This window comes from Uranotaenia lowii, chromosome 1 (genome assembly GCF_029784155.1).
Source record: "Uranotaenia lowii strain MFRU-FL chromosome 1, ASM2978415v1, whole genome shotgun sequence".
NCBI lineage: Eukaryota > Metazoa > Arthropoda > Insecta > Diptera > Culicidae > Uranotaenia > Uranotaenia lowii.
The window spans coordinates 207,598,220-207,617,488 of record NC_073691.1 but is presented as its reverse complement, the minus strand read 5'-3'; the positions used below and the strand labels follow the sequence as shown (position 1 = coordinate 207,617,488).

Below are 19,269 nucleotides of genomic sequence, written 5' to 3'. Positions count from 1 at the left end.
AAAAAGGGAAAGGTCCAGTCCGGCCCGGATGCCCGATTTATTGTTTTGTCCAAAAAATTTTTTTTGGAGCAAGTTTTATCAAAATAATCTTGAACTATTTTTGGAAGCCTGAAATAAAATTAAAATCTGCCGATGTGTTCCGATAAGAAAATTCAAATGTTTTTTTTCTTGATTGTTGTTAAAAATGTTTTAACTTTGTCCAAATTTGCACGGATTTTGGTTTGAAAATTTTGCCAAATACCCGTATTTGGCCAGTTTTTCCGGTAAAATAGCTTGGATTTGTCTGGCTCAAATTCTTGCGAGATAATTTCTTGAAACTTTAATTTGATCCACAGTTTTGAAGTTTTTCGATTCCTTAATCAGAACAATATGTTTTTATAATTAAAATACCTTTTAAAATATTTAAAATTAGTTTGTAGCGGTAAATTAAGTTATGAAAGTTTGTAGGTGAGGTTTGTATTTAGTAAGTATCGGGCCATTTTCTTTTGTAGCGCCTCTAGTCGTCGTATCGAGAAACTGATTACAGGCAGCACACAATGGGGGAAAAAGTGTATAAATCGCGAAGAAATTCAATATCTTCCCTTCTACTCGAACCAAATCTATGAAAATATACTTTCCTCCAGTGAAAATGTCCGGAAAATCGATTGAAAATAGTTTTAGATGCCACACGAGCTTACGAACGGAGATATAGTCCCTTTTAAACCTCCAATTTCCCTAAATTGTTGTTAACAATCCAGACAAAACACTGATATAGATTCAAAAATGTTGAACAAAAGTACACCTATCTTGTGAGATTTTTTTCCGAGTAAACGAAATAAGACTGTTTGACGCTTCAGAAAATGGAATTATGGCTGATTTTACCATAGATTCCCTATATTTTTCAATTAATTATGAAAAAAGTAAAAAAAATAGACTTATTTTGAGTGATTTTTTTCGAGGAAGCGAATTAAGGCCGTTTGAGCAACCGCACGTATCGGAAACTGGAGTAATGGCCGTTTTATCCTAAGTTTCCCAACATTTTTAATATAATTTTTACGGCCTTATTTGTGAATTGGTCAAAATCTTCAAGACCTAACATACTTTTTCTGAAATATTGAAAACATTGAGGGAATTGAATTGAGGTTAAATCAGGCATACCTCAATTTTTTTAAGCGTGCGGTTGCTCAAATAGACTTCACTCGATTCCTAAAGAACACACTAGATAGTTATCATTTGCTCCAAAACCTTCTAGTCCGAACAAGCTTTTTCTGAACTATATTAAGAATATTGGGAAATTGAGAGTAAAGCGGATATAACTCCAGTTTGCGAAACGTGCGGTGGCTAAAACAGTCTTTATTCGATTTTCGGGAAAAACACACAAGATAGGTTTGTTTTTGTTCAAAATTATTTAGTCTAAATGATTCCCGACGAAGACTTCATTCTACACCGACTCAAATGTCAAGAGCCACTTTACCCGTGGTTATTACCCGACCGTGGAATAACCCTTTCCCAACGATCATTGGGAAATGCGTTAGTCAGATACGGAGGTGCAGCATCCTACTCACGAAAACGGTATACCCACGGCATCTGCTACGCAGAAGATATTCCCGATCAGGAGAGAAAAACTTAATTATATCAAGATAAGTTATTTTGATACTAATTTTTTCCTATCCTAATGAGTTATTATTCAGTACTACTAGGATGTTAAAATATCTCAAATGATATCAAAAAATCTATGCGATCATAGCTAAATTATATCAATTTTAGATATGCTCCTTTCAAGATTATATCTCGTTCAGATAGCATAGTTTGATATTGGGCAGAACAACACCTATCAAAATTATAACTTATCAAGATATGAGTGCTACGAGAAAATTTTCTAGTGGGATGTCAATAAACCACATTGTTTGCTAAAACCATGCCCCATTTTTAGATTCCAAATTGAGCGAAACTCATTAATTTACGGTTTGGGCCGTTGACTTCGATGTCCGTGTTTCAGAAAAAGTTGTACGTATATCAAAATAAGATATAATCATTTTATTTTACGACAATCCGAAAAAAATCTTGATAATTGAAAATGAGCTCAACCCCATTCAAGTCTGTCAATCAGAATAAGATATAATTCGGATTGGAGAAACTTAAAATCGAAAATTTGGAGTACTTAATTTTAACTGAACCAGATGTAAATATCTTGGTGAGATATGTTTGAGTAATTATTTTGATATGCTCTCCTGATCGGGTTGACTTATCCAAGTAGTTTCAAACCTTGGAATTGGTCGCATTCTACACGACAGTCCCCCATCTATGGGGTTGTCCGGTCTTCTTTCCCCCCTCTAGCTGGCAACCCTAGGATTTTGGCCCTGCGGCTTTTTTCAGCCCGTCGAATCGAGAGCAGCTTGTGATGGACTCGCGCCAGTCACAGCACACGTTCGGGACTTTGAGCGCTACGACTCGGATGTTTCATGATGGTGACGACATCCTACACCGACTGAAGAGGCTCGCCCAGAATCGACCCAGGGTAACGTGGGTACCCCCTGACAGTGGTCTACCCCCTGACAGTGGTCTACCCCCTTTCTACAAGATCCGCTGCGAAAAAGGTCTAGTCTTATACACGTTCGCGGCGCACCCATGACCTCCGCTACGTAGAAGTTGATGGCTTATCTGTGTATCTCCGATCATAAGATCGGACGCACACTAGCCACAAACTGCTGTTGACTGCAGCTCCTTTGCAGGGCAATCATGATCCGGTGAACCCATCGCTGACCGCACGCCAATTGGTGGAGTCCATACACATCCTCTGTACCACGTTATCAACCGTTGTGTCAGGTCCACAGGCGGCAAATATGTTGGTTAGTGCGCTTCGAACTTTTGACAAACGAACATCACGTGATCTGGTGTCTCCTCTTCGTCACCACAGGCCGGGCAGAGTGGCGAGGCCACGTTTCCGAATCGATAGTGGTAAGATGATTCTTTCGTGGCTGACGTCGAGTTGTTAGAATCGGCACTGCATGTAGCGTAAAGGGATCTCTTTGCACCTCTGATAGTGGTACTTCCTGAAGCATCCAGCATCAGACAATGCTCTCCTTCTTAGCGAGTTCTCACACGTTGGGCTTATTGGACTTATTGTCATAGCAATAGACATCCTCCTCTATATAACAAAACCGAGATCGGCATGACGCCCGCCACAGTTCGTCTATTCTATAAGCGTGAAGGAGATCGGTAACAACTGTATGGCTCTGAAAAATGAATTGGTTGAAAAATCCGAGCACTGTTCGAGGTTTGTGGCGGTACGTACCAACATACTTGCTGCCTGTGGGCCCGACATGACAGTAGACAACGTGGGGCAGTGGATGTGTATGGATTCCAACACTTGGCAGGTGGTCAGCGATGGGTTCACCGGATCATGACTGCCCTGCAGAGGAACTGGAGTCAACGGCAGACCTTGAACGGTGAAGGATTACTCCATCGCCGGGGAGCATCTGAGTAGTGTGCGTCCCTTGATCGAAGCTACAAAGATAAGGCATCATTTTCTACGTAGAGAAGGTCATAGGTGCTCCGTGATCGTCTGTAGAATACCCCATCGCCGGGGAGTATCCGAGTAGTGCCGCTTCCTACGGGGGAAACTGCGTGGATAAGACGGACCTCGTAGGAAGGAGGTAAACCACTGTCGGGGGTTCTCGATGCTGGGTGAGCCTCTCGAGTCGGTGTAGGATATCGTCACTGTTGGGAAACATCCGAGTCTTAGCGTTCAAAGTCCCTAATGTGTGCCGTGACAGGCGCGAGTCTAGGACAAGCTGCTCTCGATATGGCAGAAGACGGGCAGAAAAAGTCGCGGGCCAGAAATCCTAGGGTTGCCAGCCAAGGGGATACAAGAAGACCAGACTACGGTAGGAGTTGACTGACCCCATCGACAGGGGGCTGTCGAGTAGAGTGCGTCCGATCCCACGATTCGAAGCTACAAAGATAAGGCACCATCTTCAGCGTAGCGGATGCCGTGGGTATGCAGCGTTCGTGCGTAAGATGCTCCTCCTTCGGGGAGTTTGTGAGTAGTACCGTTCCCATCGATCGAAGCTGCGGGGATAAGATTATACCTTCTTCGCAGAGGAAATCGTTGGGAAAGGTTTATTCCACGAACGGGGAATACCCACGGGCAGAGTGGCTCTGGACGCTGAGTTAGCTATTCGAATCGGTGTTGGATAACGTCTTCGTCGGGAATCATCCGAGTAGTTGCGTAATGTCCCGCTCGTGTGCTGTGATAGGCGCGAGTCTAGGACAAGCTGCTCTCGATCGGCACACGACGGCATAAAGGTGCCGAACCTCGAATCCTGGAGACAAGAGGGTGGGCTTCGAGTCGTTAGATAAGAGCTCTGGCCTTCGAGTTTTCAGAAGGAGAAGTTTGTGTGGTCAACCCCGAGGCTTTACGATAAGAGGTCGGATCTCGAGTTGCGGGATCAGGCCTCCAATCAACAAGACGAAGGTATGTGCAGAGGAGAGGTATGTGTACGCCAACCTTGAGTCAATGCGGTTTATCTATAGGTGGGAACAACAAAAATCTTTAGTATTAATTTGTTGTATCCATACAATGAGGTACACTTTTACTAAGGTGGCGCAAAGGAACGCACACTATTGCGCGTCGGAGAGAAAGTAAGAAAATAAACATAAACAAGCCCTGCGTCGCGACGCGCCGTTGTCAGGGAGCTTCATTTATCCTAGGCAAAATGCGTCGCGAAAATGGTCGGTAGTGACGTCACTTCTGTCATGGTAACTATGTTTACGAAGAAAAAACTTTACTTCTACTTTTGCAACGTTCCTTTCTCATCACCTCTCTTTCCACCACATTGGTATTTATACAATTGTTTATGAACGATTGTGACGTAACGCGACGCTATCACGGAGTCCAGTATTAGGCGTCCGAATGTAGCCATAGAAACTTATTAGGAGGAATGTTTGGGACGCAAATAAGTTTGTTTATTATTTAGCACTCATAGCGCGCCGTACTGGGTGTAAGGAAGAAAAAGCGTAAATAAAAGGGTGCTTTGATTGTGATTTTTTAAATAACATGGAACGTTGCATGTCGTCGATGAATGGCGACTTCAACGTCGAGACGCTCATGGACGTTTGTGACGTAGCAATCAAAACATTGAAAAAACTGATTCTCACACTCGTGCAAGGGTAGTCTTGTCCCCACCTATAGATAAACCACATGGAATGCGAGGAGGGGTCGGATCTCGAGTCGTAAGGGGAGAGATCAAGCCTCGAGTCGCCAAGAGGATAGGTTTATGAGGCAATCTCGAGTCATTGCGAGGTCAGTTCTCAAGTCGTTAGTGGAGAGTTCAGACTTCGAGTCGTAATGATGAGAGGTATTGCTGAAAGCGATCTCTTGAGCATTGCCACTAGCGCGAATAGACCTCCCACTATTGAAGGATAGTGTGCTAAACAGTTCAAATTGGGAACTAGGTCTGCGGCCCCAGGTGGAGTTCAGGGAGTAGGACGTATGCACGAAGTATATCACGAGTATTCTCATTGTACCCATGGGCTCAAAGTTGAAAACTGGGGGAGGAAGGGCGCTCGGTGGCTCGTCGTGCCTTGGGATACAAGCCATAAACCGGGATATTCCACCTTTGGTTACCAACTACAAGTTTTTGGCATAACTAATAGCAAACCTCACAATTATGGCTAAATTTTCTGAAAAAAAACACGGCTACTTTTGGTCATAATGAAGCATTTCTGTGATGAACTGTAAAACAAACCCAGCGGAGCATAAAATTTATTCAGATCCTTCAGATTTTTCCCGACGTTTGTGTCTCTATCTAGCCGCTCTGACTTCGAATGGCACAACTTTTAAGATCCCCAGTAAATCGTTCTAGCCACCAACATCGGTATGTTTTTCGGTGCAATTGTGGAGAAAAATTGTAAATTCATAAAGAAAAGCTCCTTAAAGCGCGCTGCGACAAATGCTGGAAGCATTCACTGGGAAGATAAAAGCAATGTAGAAAGTAGAAACACAGCAAATACACACGAAATCGTTTCAATGCGGTGATGGTGGCTGTTATCATTGAAACAAACGTTTGTTCACTTCTTGGGGGTGGGGGGTTTGGTCTGGAGAACATTATCAACAGTATCATATTTTTTATGATGGTAGGATTTTCAATGGTTGTAAGGTACAATTTTTTCTCCAGTTTTTTAGAATTTTTCTTTAGGTTCTCGCTCTGAAGTCCTCAAAATTTGACAAAAAATAACACCAGGTTTAATCGGTGACATAGGACAGTTTGAAAAACTGATTCATAACATCAACAAAGCCGGCAATCTCGAGAAAAGTGGGTGAGAGCAAGAGTGAGAGACAAAAACCTAGGAAAAATGAAAACATCGTCAGCGGCACCCAGCTAGCAGCATCTTTCGGACCAGAGCGAAATGCCGACGGAGGAGATGAGTCGAAGATCAAAAATGAACAGAACAAAGTGGCAGCTAAAGCATAGTATTATTTCGGGGTTTGTCTCGGCGCTGCCACACAGATGTTCCGACAAAAGAGCGATGTTGTTTGTGATTTTTTTTTTCTTTTGTTTTGCTCAGGAAGTTGGAACCCGGATAGGGGAAGGAGGGTGGTTTTCTAAAAATAATATTTATTCTTTCCATTTTTCTTCTACGACAGTTTACGCTAAGAAGCGAGAGTAGATAAATTAAACGGAACGCATTTTGACCGAAAGTGGAGGTTTGAAGTATAATTCATAACGGTTGAAAAGTAATGAGTGAAAAAACATTAGACTGATCCGGCAAAAGAAAGGTGGCAGTGATGTGTGACTCTTGAAGTGAATTAAAAATTGTACCAGTGACATCGTCAATTGGCAACCTAGTAGAACTAACCGTGTCAATTCGTTGAAGCGTTCAAGGTTGCGATCATCATCATGTATGGGATGCTGTTGGAGAGTGTCCAGCACTTTGTACAGGTAAGATTGTTTGAAAAAAATGTGCAAAAGCTTTACTTGTGGAAATGAGTGTTTCATTGGAACGAAAGAAGAGCCGAGCTCAGTAACTCAATCAGTAAGGGGGGATGATCGGTAAATATTCTTTTATTGATTATCTTTTTATTCGGTTTTTTTGTACTTTATCTCGTGATGCTATATTCTAGGGATTGTATCCGGCTCAAAGGACCGAATACAGAGAGTTTTTACTGAAAATCAAAAACTAAATGTTAGCTTTCCTTGTTGACCATGCTCAAGACACAAGCCCTTCAACCTTCCCGATCCAATGACTGCCTGGGTCTGAGCCTCGGAAAACAGCAATAATTTTATTTAATTTCCTCCTGATTGATTGGGTTACTGTGTGCTACTGTGTGTCTGATTGTGTGCCCGGATATATGTTTCAGAGCGTGTGGGTGGCCTGTGTATGAGAACGAATGCTGTGAGTTTTTTTTCCGTTTTGTAGCCGTTTCATTCTGACGCTTTACTGATCCGTATCTCAACAAATGTAATATATGTGTTTGTTTGTACCCCAACCTTTTTCCCACCCCAAACAACAACAACATCCAAAACCAAAAAACAAAAATGGTAACATTGAAAAATTGGCTTTCAGTACCCGTAACCGTAAAGATTTGACGACAGCATTCGGAAAGCGGAGGCATTTCTTGAGAACATTTTTAAGGAAAGGGATATAGGCAACCCCCGGTGACGACGAATTCGTGCATAATACAAATTGTTGATGTTTGCTCGCTGCAAAGAAAGCTGCTGTAAAAGTGAATCGGAAAACGAACTCTCAAGAATTTTCTCCGGAAGAAGAAAGCTATCAGACATCAGTAGCAGCAGAAGTGCTTTTGTGAGGTGAGGGGGGATGATTGCCGGCAGCTGCCGGGCTGCGTGAGAAGAATACCAATCGAGTGTAGTAGGTTCAAGTGTATGGGCATTGTTGAGTCATGAATATGGGATTGGGGTATTTTGCGTAAAGTGAAAGTCATAATGGTCCTCAAGGCTCCGATCGATTTCAAGCGTATGGTTGTGGTGAAGTTCAGTATATTTTGAGGCACTTCTTCAGAAAAATGTGTTATTATTCATAATTCGTTATCTAGAACCAAGGCTTTGGGATTAAGTCTTAGATGGGCTACCATTGCAGGTCTTTTAGCTATTGCCTGAAACATGTTCAGTTAGCGAGAGAAAGGCAAATTTCAGAGCCTCCAAAATTGTAAAAACTAAAATTTAAAAATTTGATCATTTCCGCAGTTGAATTGTAAAAAGATAAAAATGACAAAAATGACAAAAATGACAAAAATGACAAAAATGACAAAAATGACAAAAATGACAAAAATGACAAAAATGACAAAAATGACAAAAATGACAAAAATGACAAAAATGACAAAAATGACAAAAATGACAAAAATGACAAAAATGACAAAAATGACAAAAATGACAAAAATGACAAAAATGACAAAAATGACAAAAATGACAAAAATGACAAAAATGACAAAAATGACAAAAATGACAAAAATGACAAAAATGACAAAAATGACAAAAATGACAAAAATGACAAAAATGACAAAAATGACAAAAATGACAAAAATGACAAAAATGACAAAAATGACAAAAATGACAAAAATGACAAAAATGACAAAAATGACAAAAATGACAAAAATGACAAAAATGACAAAAATGACAAAAATGACAAAAATGACAAAAATGACAAAAATGACAAAAATGACAAAAATGACAAAAATGACAAAAATGACAAAAATGACAAAAATGACAAAAATGACAAAAATGACAAAAATGACAAAAATGACAAAAATGACAAAAATGACAAAAATGACAAAAATGACAAAAATGACAAAAATGACAAAAATGACAAAAATGACAAAAATGACAAAAATGACAAAAATGACAAAAATGACAAAAATGACAAAAATGACAAAAATGACAAAAATGACAAAAATGACAAAAATGACAAAAATGACAAAAATGACAAAAATGACAAAAATGACAAAAATGACAAAAATGACAAAAATGACAAAAATGACAAAAATGACAAAAATGACAAAAATGACAAAAATGACAAAAATGACAAAAATGACAAAAATGACAAAAATGACAAAAATGACAAAAATGACAAAAATGACAAAAATGACAAAAATGACAAAAATGACAAAAATGACAAAAATGACAAAAATGACAAAAATGACAAAAATGACAAAAATGACAAAAATGACAAAAATGACAAAAATGACAAAAATGACAAAAATGACAAAAATGACAAAAATGACAAAAATGACAAAAATGACAAAAATGACAAAAATGACAAAAATGACAAAAATGACAAAAATGACAAAAATGACAAAAATGACAAAAATGACAAAAATGACAAAAATGACAAAAATGACAAAAATGACAAAAATGACAAAAATGACAAAAATGACAAAAATGACAAAAATGACAAAAATGACAAAAATGACAAAAATTACAAAAATGACAAAAATGACAAAACTGACAAAAATGACAAAACTGACAAAAATGACAAAAATGACAAAAATTACAAAAATGACAAAAATTACAAAAATGACAAAAATTACAAAAATTACAAAAATTACAAAAATTACAAAAATTACAAAAATTACAAAAATGACAAAAATGACAAAAATGACAAAAATGACAAAAATGACAAAAATGACAAAAATGACAAAAATGACAAAAATGACAAAAATGACAAAAATGACAAAAATGACAAAAATGACAAAAATGACAAAAATGACAAAAATGACAAAAATGACAAAAATGACAAAAATGACAAAAATGACAAAAATGACAAAAATGACAAAAATGACAAAAATGACAAAAATGACAAAAATGACAAAAATGACAAAAATGACAAAAATGACAAAAATGACAAAAATGACAAAAATGACAAAAATGACAAAAATGACAAAAATGACAAAAATGACAAAAATGACAAAAATGACAAAAATGACAAAAATGACAAAAATGACAAAAATGACAAAAATGACAAAAATGACAAAAATGACAAAAATGACAAAAATGACAAAAATGACAAAAATGACAAAAATGACAAAAATGACAAAAATGACAAAAATGACAAAAATGACAAAAATGACAAAAATGACAAAAATGACAAAAATGACAAAAATGACAAAAATGACAAAAATGACAAAAATGACAAAAATGACAAAAATGACAAAAATGACAAAAATGACAAAAATGACAAAAATGACAAAAATGACAAAAATGACAAAAATGACAAAAATGACAAAAATGACAAAAATGACAAAAATGACAAAAATGACAAAAATGACAAAAATGACAAAAATGACAAAAATGACAAAAATGACAAAAATGACAAAAATGACAAAAATGACAAAAATGACAAAAATGACAAAAATGACAAAAATGACAAAAATGACAAAAATGACAAAAATGACAAAAATGACAAAAATGACAAAAATGACAAAAATGACAAAAATGACAAAAATGACAAAAATGACAAAAATGACAAAAATGACAAAAATGACAAAAATGACAAAAATGACAAAAATGACAAAAATGACAAAAATGACAAAAATGACAAAAATGACAAAAATGACAAAAATGACAAAAATGACAAAAATGACAAAAATGACAAAAATGACAAAAATGACAAAAATGACAAAAATGACAAAAATGACAAAAATGACAAAAATGACAAAAATGACAAAAATGACAAAAATGACAAAAATGACAAAAATGACAAAAATGACAAAAATGACAAAAATGACAAAAATGACAAAAATGACAAAAATGACAAAAATGACAAAAATGACAAAAATGACAAAAATGACAAAAATGACAAAAATGACAAAAATGACAAAAATGACAAAAATGACAAAAATGACAAAAATGACAAAAATGACAAAAATGACAAAAATGACAAAAATGACAAAAATGACAAAAATGACAAAAATGACAAAAATGACAAAAATGACAAAAATGACAAAAATGACAAAAATGACAAAAATGACAAAAATGACAAAAATGACAAAAATGACAAAAATGACAAAAATGACAAAAATGACAAAAATGACAAAAATGACAAAAATGACAAAAATGACAAAAATGACAAAAATGACAAAAATGACAAAAATGACAAAAATGACAAAAATGACAAAAATGACAAAAATGACAAAAATGACAAAAATGACAAAAATGACAAAAATGACAAAAATGACAAAAATGACAAAAATGACAAAAATGACAAAAATGACAAAAATGACAAAAATGACAAAAATGACAAAAATGACAAAAATGACAAAAATGACAAAAATGACAAAAATGACAAAAATGACAAAAATGACAAAAATGACAAAAATGACAAAAATGACAAAAATGACAAAAATGACAAAAATTACAAAAATGACAAAAATGACAAAACTGACAAAAATGACAAAAATGACAAAAATTACAAAAATGACAAAAATTACAAAAATGACAAAAATTACAAAAATTTCAAAAATTACAAAAATTACAAAAATTACAAAAATTACAAAAATTACAAAAATGACAAAAATGACAAAAATGACAAAAATGACAAAAATGACAAAAATGACAAAAATGACAAAAATGACAAAAATGACAAAAATGACAAAAATGACAAAAATGACAAAAATGACAAAAATGACAAAAATGACAAAAATGACAAAAATGACAAAAATGACAAAAATGACAAAAATGACAAAAATGACAAAAATGACAAAAATGACAAAAATGACAAAAATGACAAAAATGACAAAAATGACAAAAATGACAAAAATGACAAAAATGACAAAAATGACAAAAATGACAAAAATGACAAAAATGACAAAAATGACAAAAATGACAAAAATGACAAAAATGACAAAAATGACAAAAATGACAAAAATGACAAAAATGACAAAAATGACAAAAATGACAAAAATGACAAAAATGACAAAAATGACAAAAATGACAAAAATGACAAAAATGACAAAAATGACAAAAATGACAAAAATGACAAAAATGACAAAAATGACAAAAATGACAAAAATGACAAAAATGACAAAAATGACAAAAATGACAAAAATGACAAAAATGACAAAAATGACAAAAATGACAAAAATGACAAAAATGACAAAAATGACAAAAATGACAAAAATGACAAAAATGACAAAAATGACAAAAATGACAAAAATGACAAAAATGACAAAAATGACAAAAATGACAAAAATGACAAAAATGACAAAAATGACAAAAATGACAAAAATGACAAAAATGACAAAAATGACAAAAATGACAAAAATGACAAAAATGACAAAAATGACAAAAATGACAAAAATGACAAAAATGACAAAAATGACAAAAATGACAAAAATGACAAAAATGACAAAAATGACAAAAATGACAAAAATGACAAAAATGACAAAAATGACAAAAATGACAAAAATGACAAAAATGACAAAAATGACAAAAATGACAAAAATGACAAAAATGACAAAAATGACAAAAATGACAAAAATGACAAAAATGACAAAAATGACAAAAATGACAAAAATGACAAAAATGACAAAAATGACAAAAATGACAAAAATGACAAAAATGACAAAAATGACAAAAATGACAAAAATGACAAAAATGACAAAAATGACAAAAATGACAAAAATGACAAAAATGACAAAAATGACAAAAATGACAAAAATGACAAAAACGACAAAAATGACAAAAATGACAAAAATGACAAAAATGACAAAAATGACAAAAATGACAAAAATGACAAAAATGACAAAAATGACAAAAATGACAAAAATGACAAAAATGACAAAAATGACAAAAATGACAAAAATGACAAAAATGACAAAAATGACAAAAATGACAAAAATTACAAAAATTACAAAAATTACAAAAATTACAACATTTTTACAAAAATACAAAATTTACAAAATTTACAAAATTTACAAAATTTTTAAAATTTTTAAAATTTACAAAATTTACAAAATTTACAAAATTTACAAAATTTACAAAATTTACAAAATTTACAAAATTTACAAAATTTACAAAATTTACAAAATTTACAAAATTTACAAAATTTACAAAATTTACAAAATTTACAAAATTTACAAAATTTACAAAATTTACAAAATTTACAAAATTTACAAAATTTACAAAATTTACAAAATTTACAAAATTTACAAAATTTACAAAATTTACTAAATTTACAAAATTTACTTAATTTACAAAATTTACAAAATTTACAAAATTTACAAAATTTACAAAATTTACAAAATTTACAAAATTTACAAAATTTACAAAATTTACAAAATTTACAAAATTTACAAAATTTACAAAATTTACAAAATTTACAAAATTTAGAAAATTTACAAAATTTGCAAAATTTACAAAATTTACAAAATTTACAAAACTTACATAATTTACAAAATTTACAAAACTTACAAAATTTACAAAACTTACAAAATTTACAAAATTTACAAAATTTGCAAAATTTACAAAATTTACAAAATTTACAAAATTTACAAAACTTACAAAATTTACAAAATTTACAAAGTTTACAAAATTTACAAAATTTACAAAATATACAAAATTTACAAAATTTACAAAATTTACAAAATTTACAAAATTTACAAAATTTACATAATTTACAAAATTTACAAAATTTACAAAATTTACAAAATTTACAAAATTTCCAAAATTTCCAAAATTTCCAAAATTTTCAAAATTTTCAAAATTTACAAAATTTTCAAAATTTATAAAATTTACAAAATTTACAAAATTTACAAAATTTACAAAATTTACAAAATTTACAAAATTTACAAAATTTACAAAATTTACAAAATTTACAAAATTTACAAAATTTACAAAATTTACAAAATTTACAAAATTTACAAAATTTACAAAATTTACAAAATTTACAAAATTTACAAAATTTACAAAATTTACAAAATTTACAAAATTTACAAAATTTACAAATTCCATAAATTAGCTGCCAGGTACTGAAATCAAACGTCAAGTATCTCAAATCTTACAAAACTTTTGAATGCATGGGTGGAAACTGGAATTTTCATTGATGTTTCCTAGTAATATGTATTTTTATATATCTGTTAAGTGGTTTTTTAGATAGCGTTGAATACAAAAGATCTTTGACCAAATTTTTGACCAAAGTCAGTGTTTCATAACGATTGACACAATTAATGACTAAATATACAAAGAAGACTAATTCCAAATGCAGCAACTCTTCCTGCATAATAGTTAAATAGAATAGAAGTTTATACTCTGGTTTCCTTTAGCAACAGCCTTCCCAAACTGTGGTTTTCTTGTCGTTCTGTCTCTGTTTACCAGAGCCAGGATAAATAGAAAGTATTCTTCGACGCTTCCTAAGTCGATTTCGTATTTTCCTCCGGAAGGCCATATCAAAACAAACAATCAGCAGCAACAGTCTTAGGAATCTGCGCTTCCTAAGCCAATTTCGTCTTTTCCCAACGGGAGGCCAAATAAAAAAAATAAAACAATTATAGCAGCAGCCTTCTGCGCTTCCTAAGCCAATTCCGTCTTCTTCCACCGGAAGGCCAAACCAAAACAAATATGCAGCAGTAACAGTCTTAAGAATCTCCGCTTTCTAAGCCATACCTTTGTTTCCACCAGAAAGCCAAATCAAAGCAAACAATCATAGCAGCAGCCTTTAAAATCTACGCTTTTCCATCCTCTCCGTCTTATTTACCTGAGCCAGAATCATTTCTCAACAATCTGAGCATCAGCCTTGCAAGTCTGTGCTCATCATACGAACTGCGCCATTGTCGTGATTTTACGATTCTTATGAATCTCAACTCCCAGATTCATTCAGACACGTCTATCACTCACAAGAGTATACCAATAGGTTGAGTCGATTTGGGGTCATTTTTGGCTTGGGTTTTTGGCTGGGACACCAGTTGTCTCCTAACACACCAAAGAGAACTGTCAAAACAAAACTGAGAAAAATAACAAAATTTAAGTCAGTTTTGAATAGGTCGTATGAGCTACTTGGCATATTTAAAAAAAATCACTGATGGAGTTTCGTAACACAGTCGTCACGTTGGATATAAAGTGTATTCAAAAGTTTATCCGATATTTTCTTCAAACTTGCAAGAAGTACCTACTAAATTTTGAACAATGAGCTGCAATTGGATACGAGAATGAAATCCGCTTTGAGATGTCTTGAATCAGTACTGCTGGGTGAGAATGATTGTCAAGAATGTTAATATTTGACTGGACATAGTCGATGCTCCCTCTGATTTATATAACCGTTCAAGAAGTGCGAAAGCTTAATCCAAAAGGTGTCAGTTATTCTTTGCCGCAGTTGTACTAAATTAAAAAGTAAAATTTTGCCAAGGTCAAAGTAAATCTAATTGCATTTATCAAGCAATAAATTGAATCAAGCAATAAATTGAATCAAGCAATAAATTGAGATATTCAATTTATTCATGAGTTCATTATAATTAAGCCGTTTAGAAAAATGAGCGCTCTATAAGTTGCTTTGTAACTTTTCAACGGCGCACCAGATGGCACTGCTTACAGTCATTTTTTAACGTATTGTTCTGATGTTAGCTTTTAAATTTTTGCACACTTTTCTGAAGATTTTCTGCTCGAGCTTGGACGTCTGTTCTCTGTGTTTACATAAGTAAATTTGAATTAATAGGTTTGAATGGCAAAATTAAATATTTTGTACTGAAAAATCGACATCATTTTTTATTCTTCTGTGAAACCAAGCCTGCTTGTGGTTTTTGTGCCAATTTATACATTCTCTGAAAGAAATTATCCGCTGAACAACTTTGTCCAAGACCGTAACTTTGTATCTTATTAGGCAAAAAAGCTATTAGCTGTTTAACGGGGGTATGTCTTTTAGCATTGATAAACGATAAATTCAATTCACATCACGGCTAAATTTGTCATAACTTTCACTAAATTCAAAATTTTGAGCTATTTTAAAGGTCAAGTTTCAGGAAACAGAGAAATGTTATTAAAAATTGCCTTGATTTCCAAAAAATATACATTCAAGATTGCGCACGTGATGCCCAAAAAATTAAAGTAGCAAAACTTCTTCATTGTACAAACTTCTACATTAACAAGCAGCTTCGCTGAAAGTAAATTTCATTCATTTACATCCATGCATTCAAAAGTAATCCTTTCTTCTTCATTCACTAACCACTTATATACCTTCAACAAAATTTGAAAATTGCTACACTTATCTCATTACATTGTGTGTTGGGAAAATTATACAATAGTTGAAAAGGTTGAATCTCACCAAATAAGTCTTCGAAGTTTTCGACTAGCAACTGCTTCCTCTAGTCCGGACCAGCTGTTGTTTAGATTCCTTCCGCACTCAGCACTGTCCCAACCAGGATTCAGCATTCTGAAACAAAGCACAAACCCCTCCGGGAACTTCCGCCGGTCACTTAATCAATCATTTTCCTGTTTGATTCCACAATTTATTAAAACTTTTGATGGACGAAAACAAAACGCGTACGTCGCCCAAAAGTCATGGCTTACTAGCATCCATGCATTCAAAAGTAATTCACAAAATAAAGTGTTGCATATTTTTTGAGTGGAAAGTAGAATTGTGTTGAATTAGAGATTACGCTTACAAAATAAAACCGAATTAACAGAATTTCGTGGCCGCATATGAAAAAAGCGCTTGAAGAATAACCTTATCCAGAACAAAATATTTCAAATATCTATACAAACTACAGACAAAACTTTTGCAGGTGATCTTCTGTTAGGCTTTTGATCAATTCTGTCCGGACTCTCTTTTTACCTACTCATTTTTAACCTAGCGAAGAGCCGGAGGACATTTTTAAATTTCAATTGCATTTTAATTGATTTTAGTTTCATGACTCAACAATCGCCAAACATTTTTCGGTAGTATCTTACAGCATATAAACAATATTTGGAAAAAAAGTACACGTACGTAAAATTTAGGATTGAGGAAAATTGTATCAACTGAGTTGAAAACCAATAGCTAGATCACCAATAAAAACCAATAAAAAAATGTACGGCCTTATTTTGGAGGGTGTCCAGAACGCCATACTGGTAAGTAATCCGGTTAGCTGGACTGATTTCCCAAAATTAAAAAAAAAACAAAATCGTGTGAGTGTTGTATTTTGGCCACGTGTTCATTTCTCCATTAACCTCGAAACATGTGTTCAACTATTTGTTCTGATCCCGTCTGGTGTGAGTGTGTGCCTTGTCCTCAAAGCTTATTAAGATCTGTTCGTATCATACCGTACGTGAATGCCGAATTCATCCGAAAGCTTAGACGAGACTTATGTGGAATCTGGCTAATAAGGGTTCCAAATTTGGTACAGATGAAATAGCAAATACTCGTAAGCCCCACCATATGCACGTGTTCGTTTGGTTTCAACATCTTGATTTGTCTGGATGACCGGCAGCTTTTGGCTTTTGGGTTTTATTTTTCTGTCATACATTTTTCTTGCTCTTGGTTATCATGTTGTTGCGACACATCGCAAGGTGTTTTGTTTTTCTGTTTTTGAGAAATGATGTTCAGGTTTTGGTTTGCTAGGTCTTATGTTTCTCAGTGTGGTTTTGTGCACGTGTGCTGTGTGCACGAGAAAGCTAAAAACGGGAACCAGAGACACCTTATTTCAGGCTCATTTCCTGCGACTACTGTAAAGTGAGAGCTCTACATATCTCCGAGATTACAAAAACCACACGCATGAATTTTTTAGCCGAAAATGTTTCTCTCATCCTGTGCACATCCATCCAAAGGTTCGGATTCAGCCTCCAAGAAAGCAGACTAGGACATGTGTAGATGCAATCTAAATTTGCTCACCATCCGCACCGAGAAATTGGCTTTCAGATTAGCAACGATGATACGTGATGATAAACGGATGAGCGCGATGATTTAGTTATGCTAATTAGATTGCGGTACGCGTTTCGTCAACAATTCGGTGTAAGTTTCTAGCTTCTCATGCGTTTAAATTAACAAAAACTTAGATTTCATTTCTGATGTATTCCAGATCAAGTTCTAGTGATATAAATAATTAAAACTATTTGTCTTTATTTCTGGAAGTGTTTTAGAAGATCTCTCATCATTCATCTGTACATTTTTTATTACAATTTTTTTCTCAACATAGCCGAGTAGAGTTTATACGGGAATCCAACTTGCAGGAAAGCAGGAAAGTAAATGCGGGGGAGTTGCTTTTACAGCAGTCGCCGTCGATAACGCACATTTGCAGCGACTACCTTCACTACCTGCCTACCAAACGAAGCTCGTAGACTAAGTATTTGTTCGTTCGCTCCTAAAACAAGGGTTGGCTTCTTTTGGTAGGTTTTATGATTATTGCTTGCCATTTGCCATGGCGGAAACTGGAATGGGATGATGACTCTGAATCGGCACACAGGGTTGGCTCTCCAGAGAAGAAGAAGATTCATAAGATGGTTCAAAAATTCATTAACCGAGGGATCCAAAAGTATAATGGATGGAAGGCAGTTTCATCCAGAAGTCCTGAACTTAATCACTTTTGAAAATGATTAATTTTTCATTCCGAATGTCAAAGGATCGCCTCTGGAGAAAGGATTGCTATCGTTGACTTGTGGTTCGAGCGAATTAATATTTGCTCACAGCGGAAATCACTCATGGCCGAAAGCTATTTCCAATCATTGATTACCTAGCCCAAGGGCAAGCAAAAAAAAAAATGAATACGGTAGAGAAAAGTAAAAGCCAATCTCAATCAATCATTTTTGGTAAGGTATACCCTGGTGGAAGCTAGCTTTGGTTGATACGAGGAAACGAAACCCATTTTGGTTTTATGATATTCCAGGGAAAAACGCTTGATAGAAATTTAAAGGCATTTCGAAAACATATTTTACGTTAACATATCCTACCGAAAGAAGAGATGTATTGACGGATATTTGAAACCAGGTCAAGGTTTCAAATTCAAACACAAATTTTGCATTATCTGCAACCAATTTTTCACAGCATTTTATTTTCAGTGGTTCAAATTTAGCTGGCATCACTTTTACACATATGTATATTTTACACATATGTATATTTATTTTAGGAGTGATCTTCTATTTTGCACTCAAAATACACAATTCTATGCCTATGTGTCCCAAAACTAAATTTTTTTTTATAATTTTTGAAGTATTCAATAGAAAGAAAATGGGGACTTGTGATATAGCTCAGTTGGCGAGTCAGTTGCTTTCTAAGCCGATGTCCGTGAGTTCGAGCCCTAGAGTAAATATCGAACACAGTTGTACCGGATAAATTTCTCAATAACTGTCCGCCAACTGCAGCGTTGAT

At 34.1% G+C, this 19,269-nt stretch overlaps 1 protein-coding gene across 1 annotated transcript in view; it reads left to right on the top strand.

Moving 5' to 3' along the window:
• Positions 1-19,269, top strand: part of LOC129745402 (soluble guanylate cyclase 89Da-like) — a 67,933-nt gene that overhangs the window by 21,084 nt on the left and 27,580 nt on the right. Inside the window, exon 2 of the mRNA XM_055738470.1 lies at positions 6,629-6,923. Coding sequence (XP_055594445.1) covers positions 6,882-6,923 — 42 coding nt within the window. The 5' untranslated portion in view covers positions 6,629-6,881. The remainder of the gene's footprint in view (positions 1-6,628; positions 6,924-19,269) is intronic.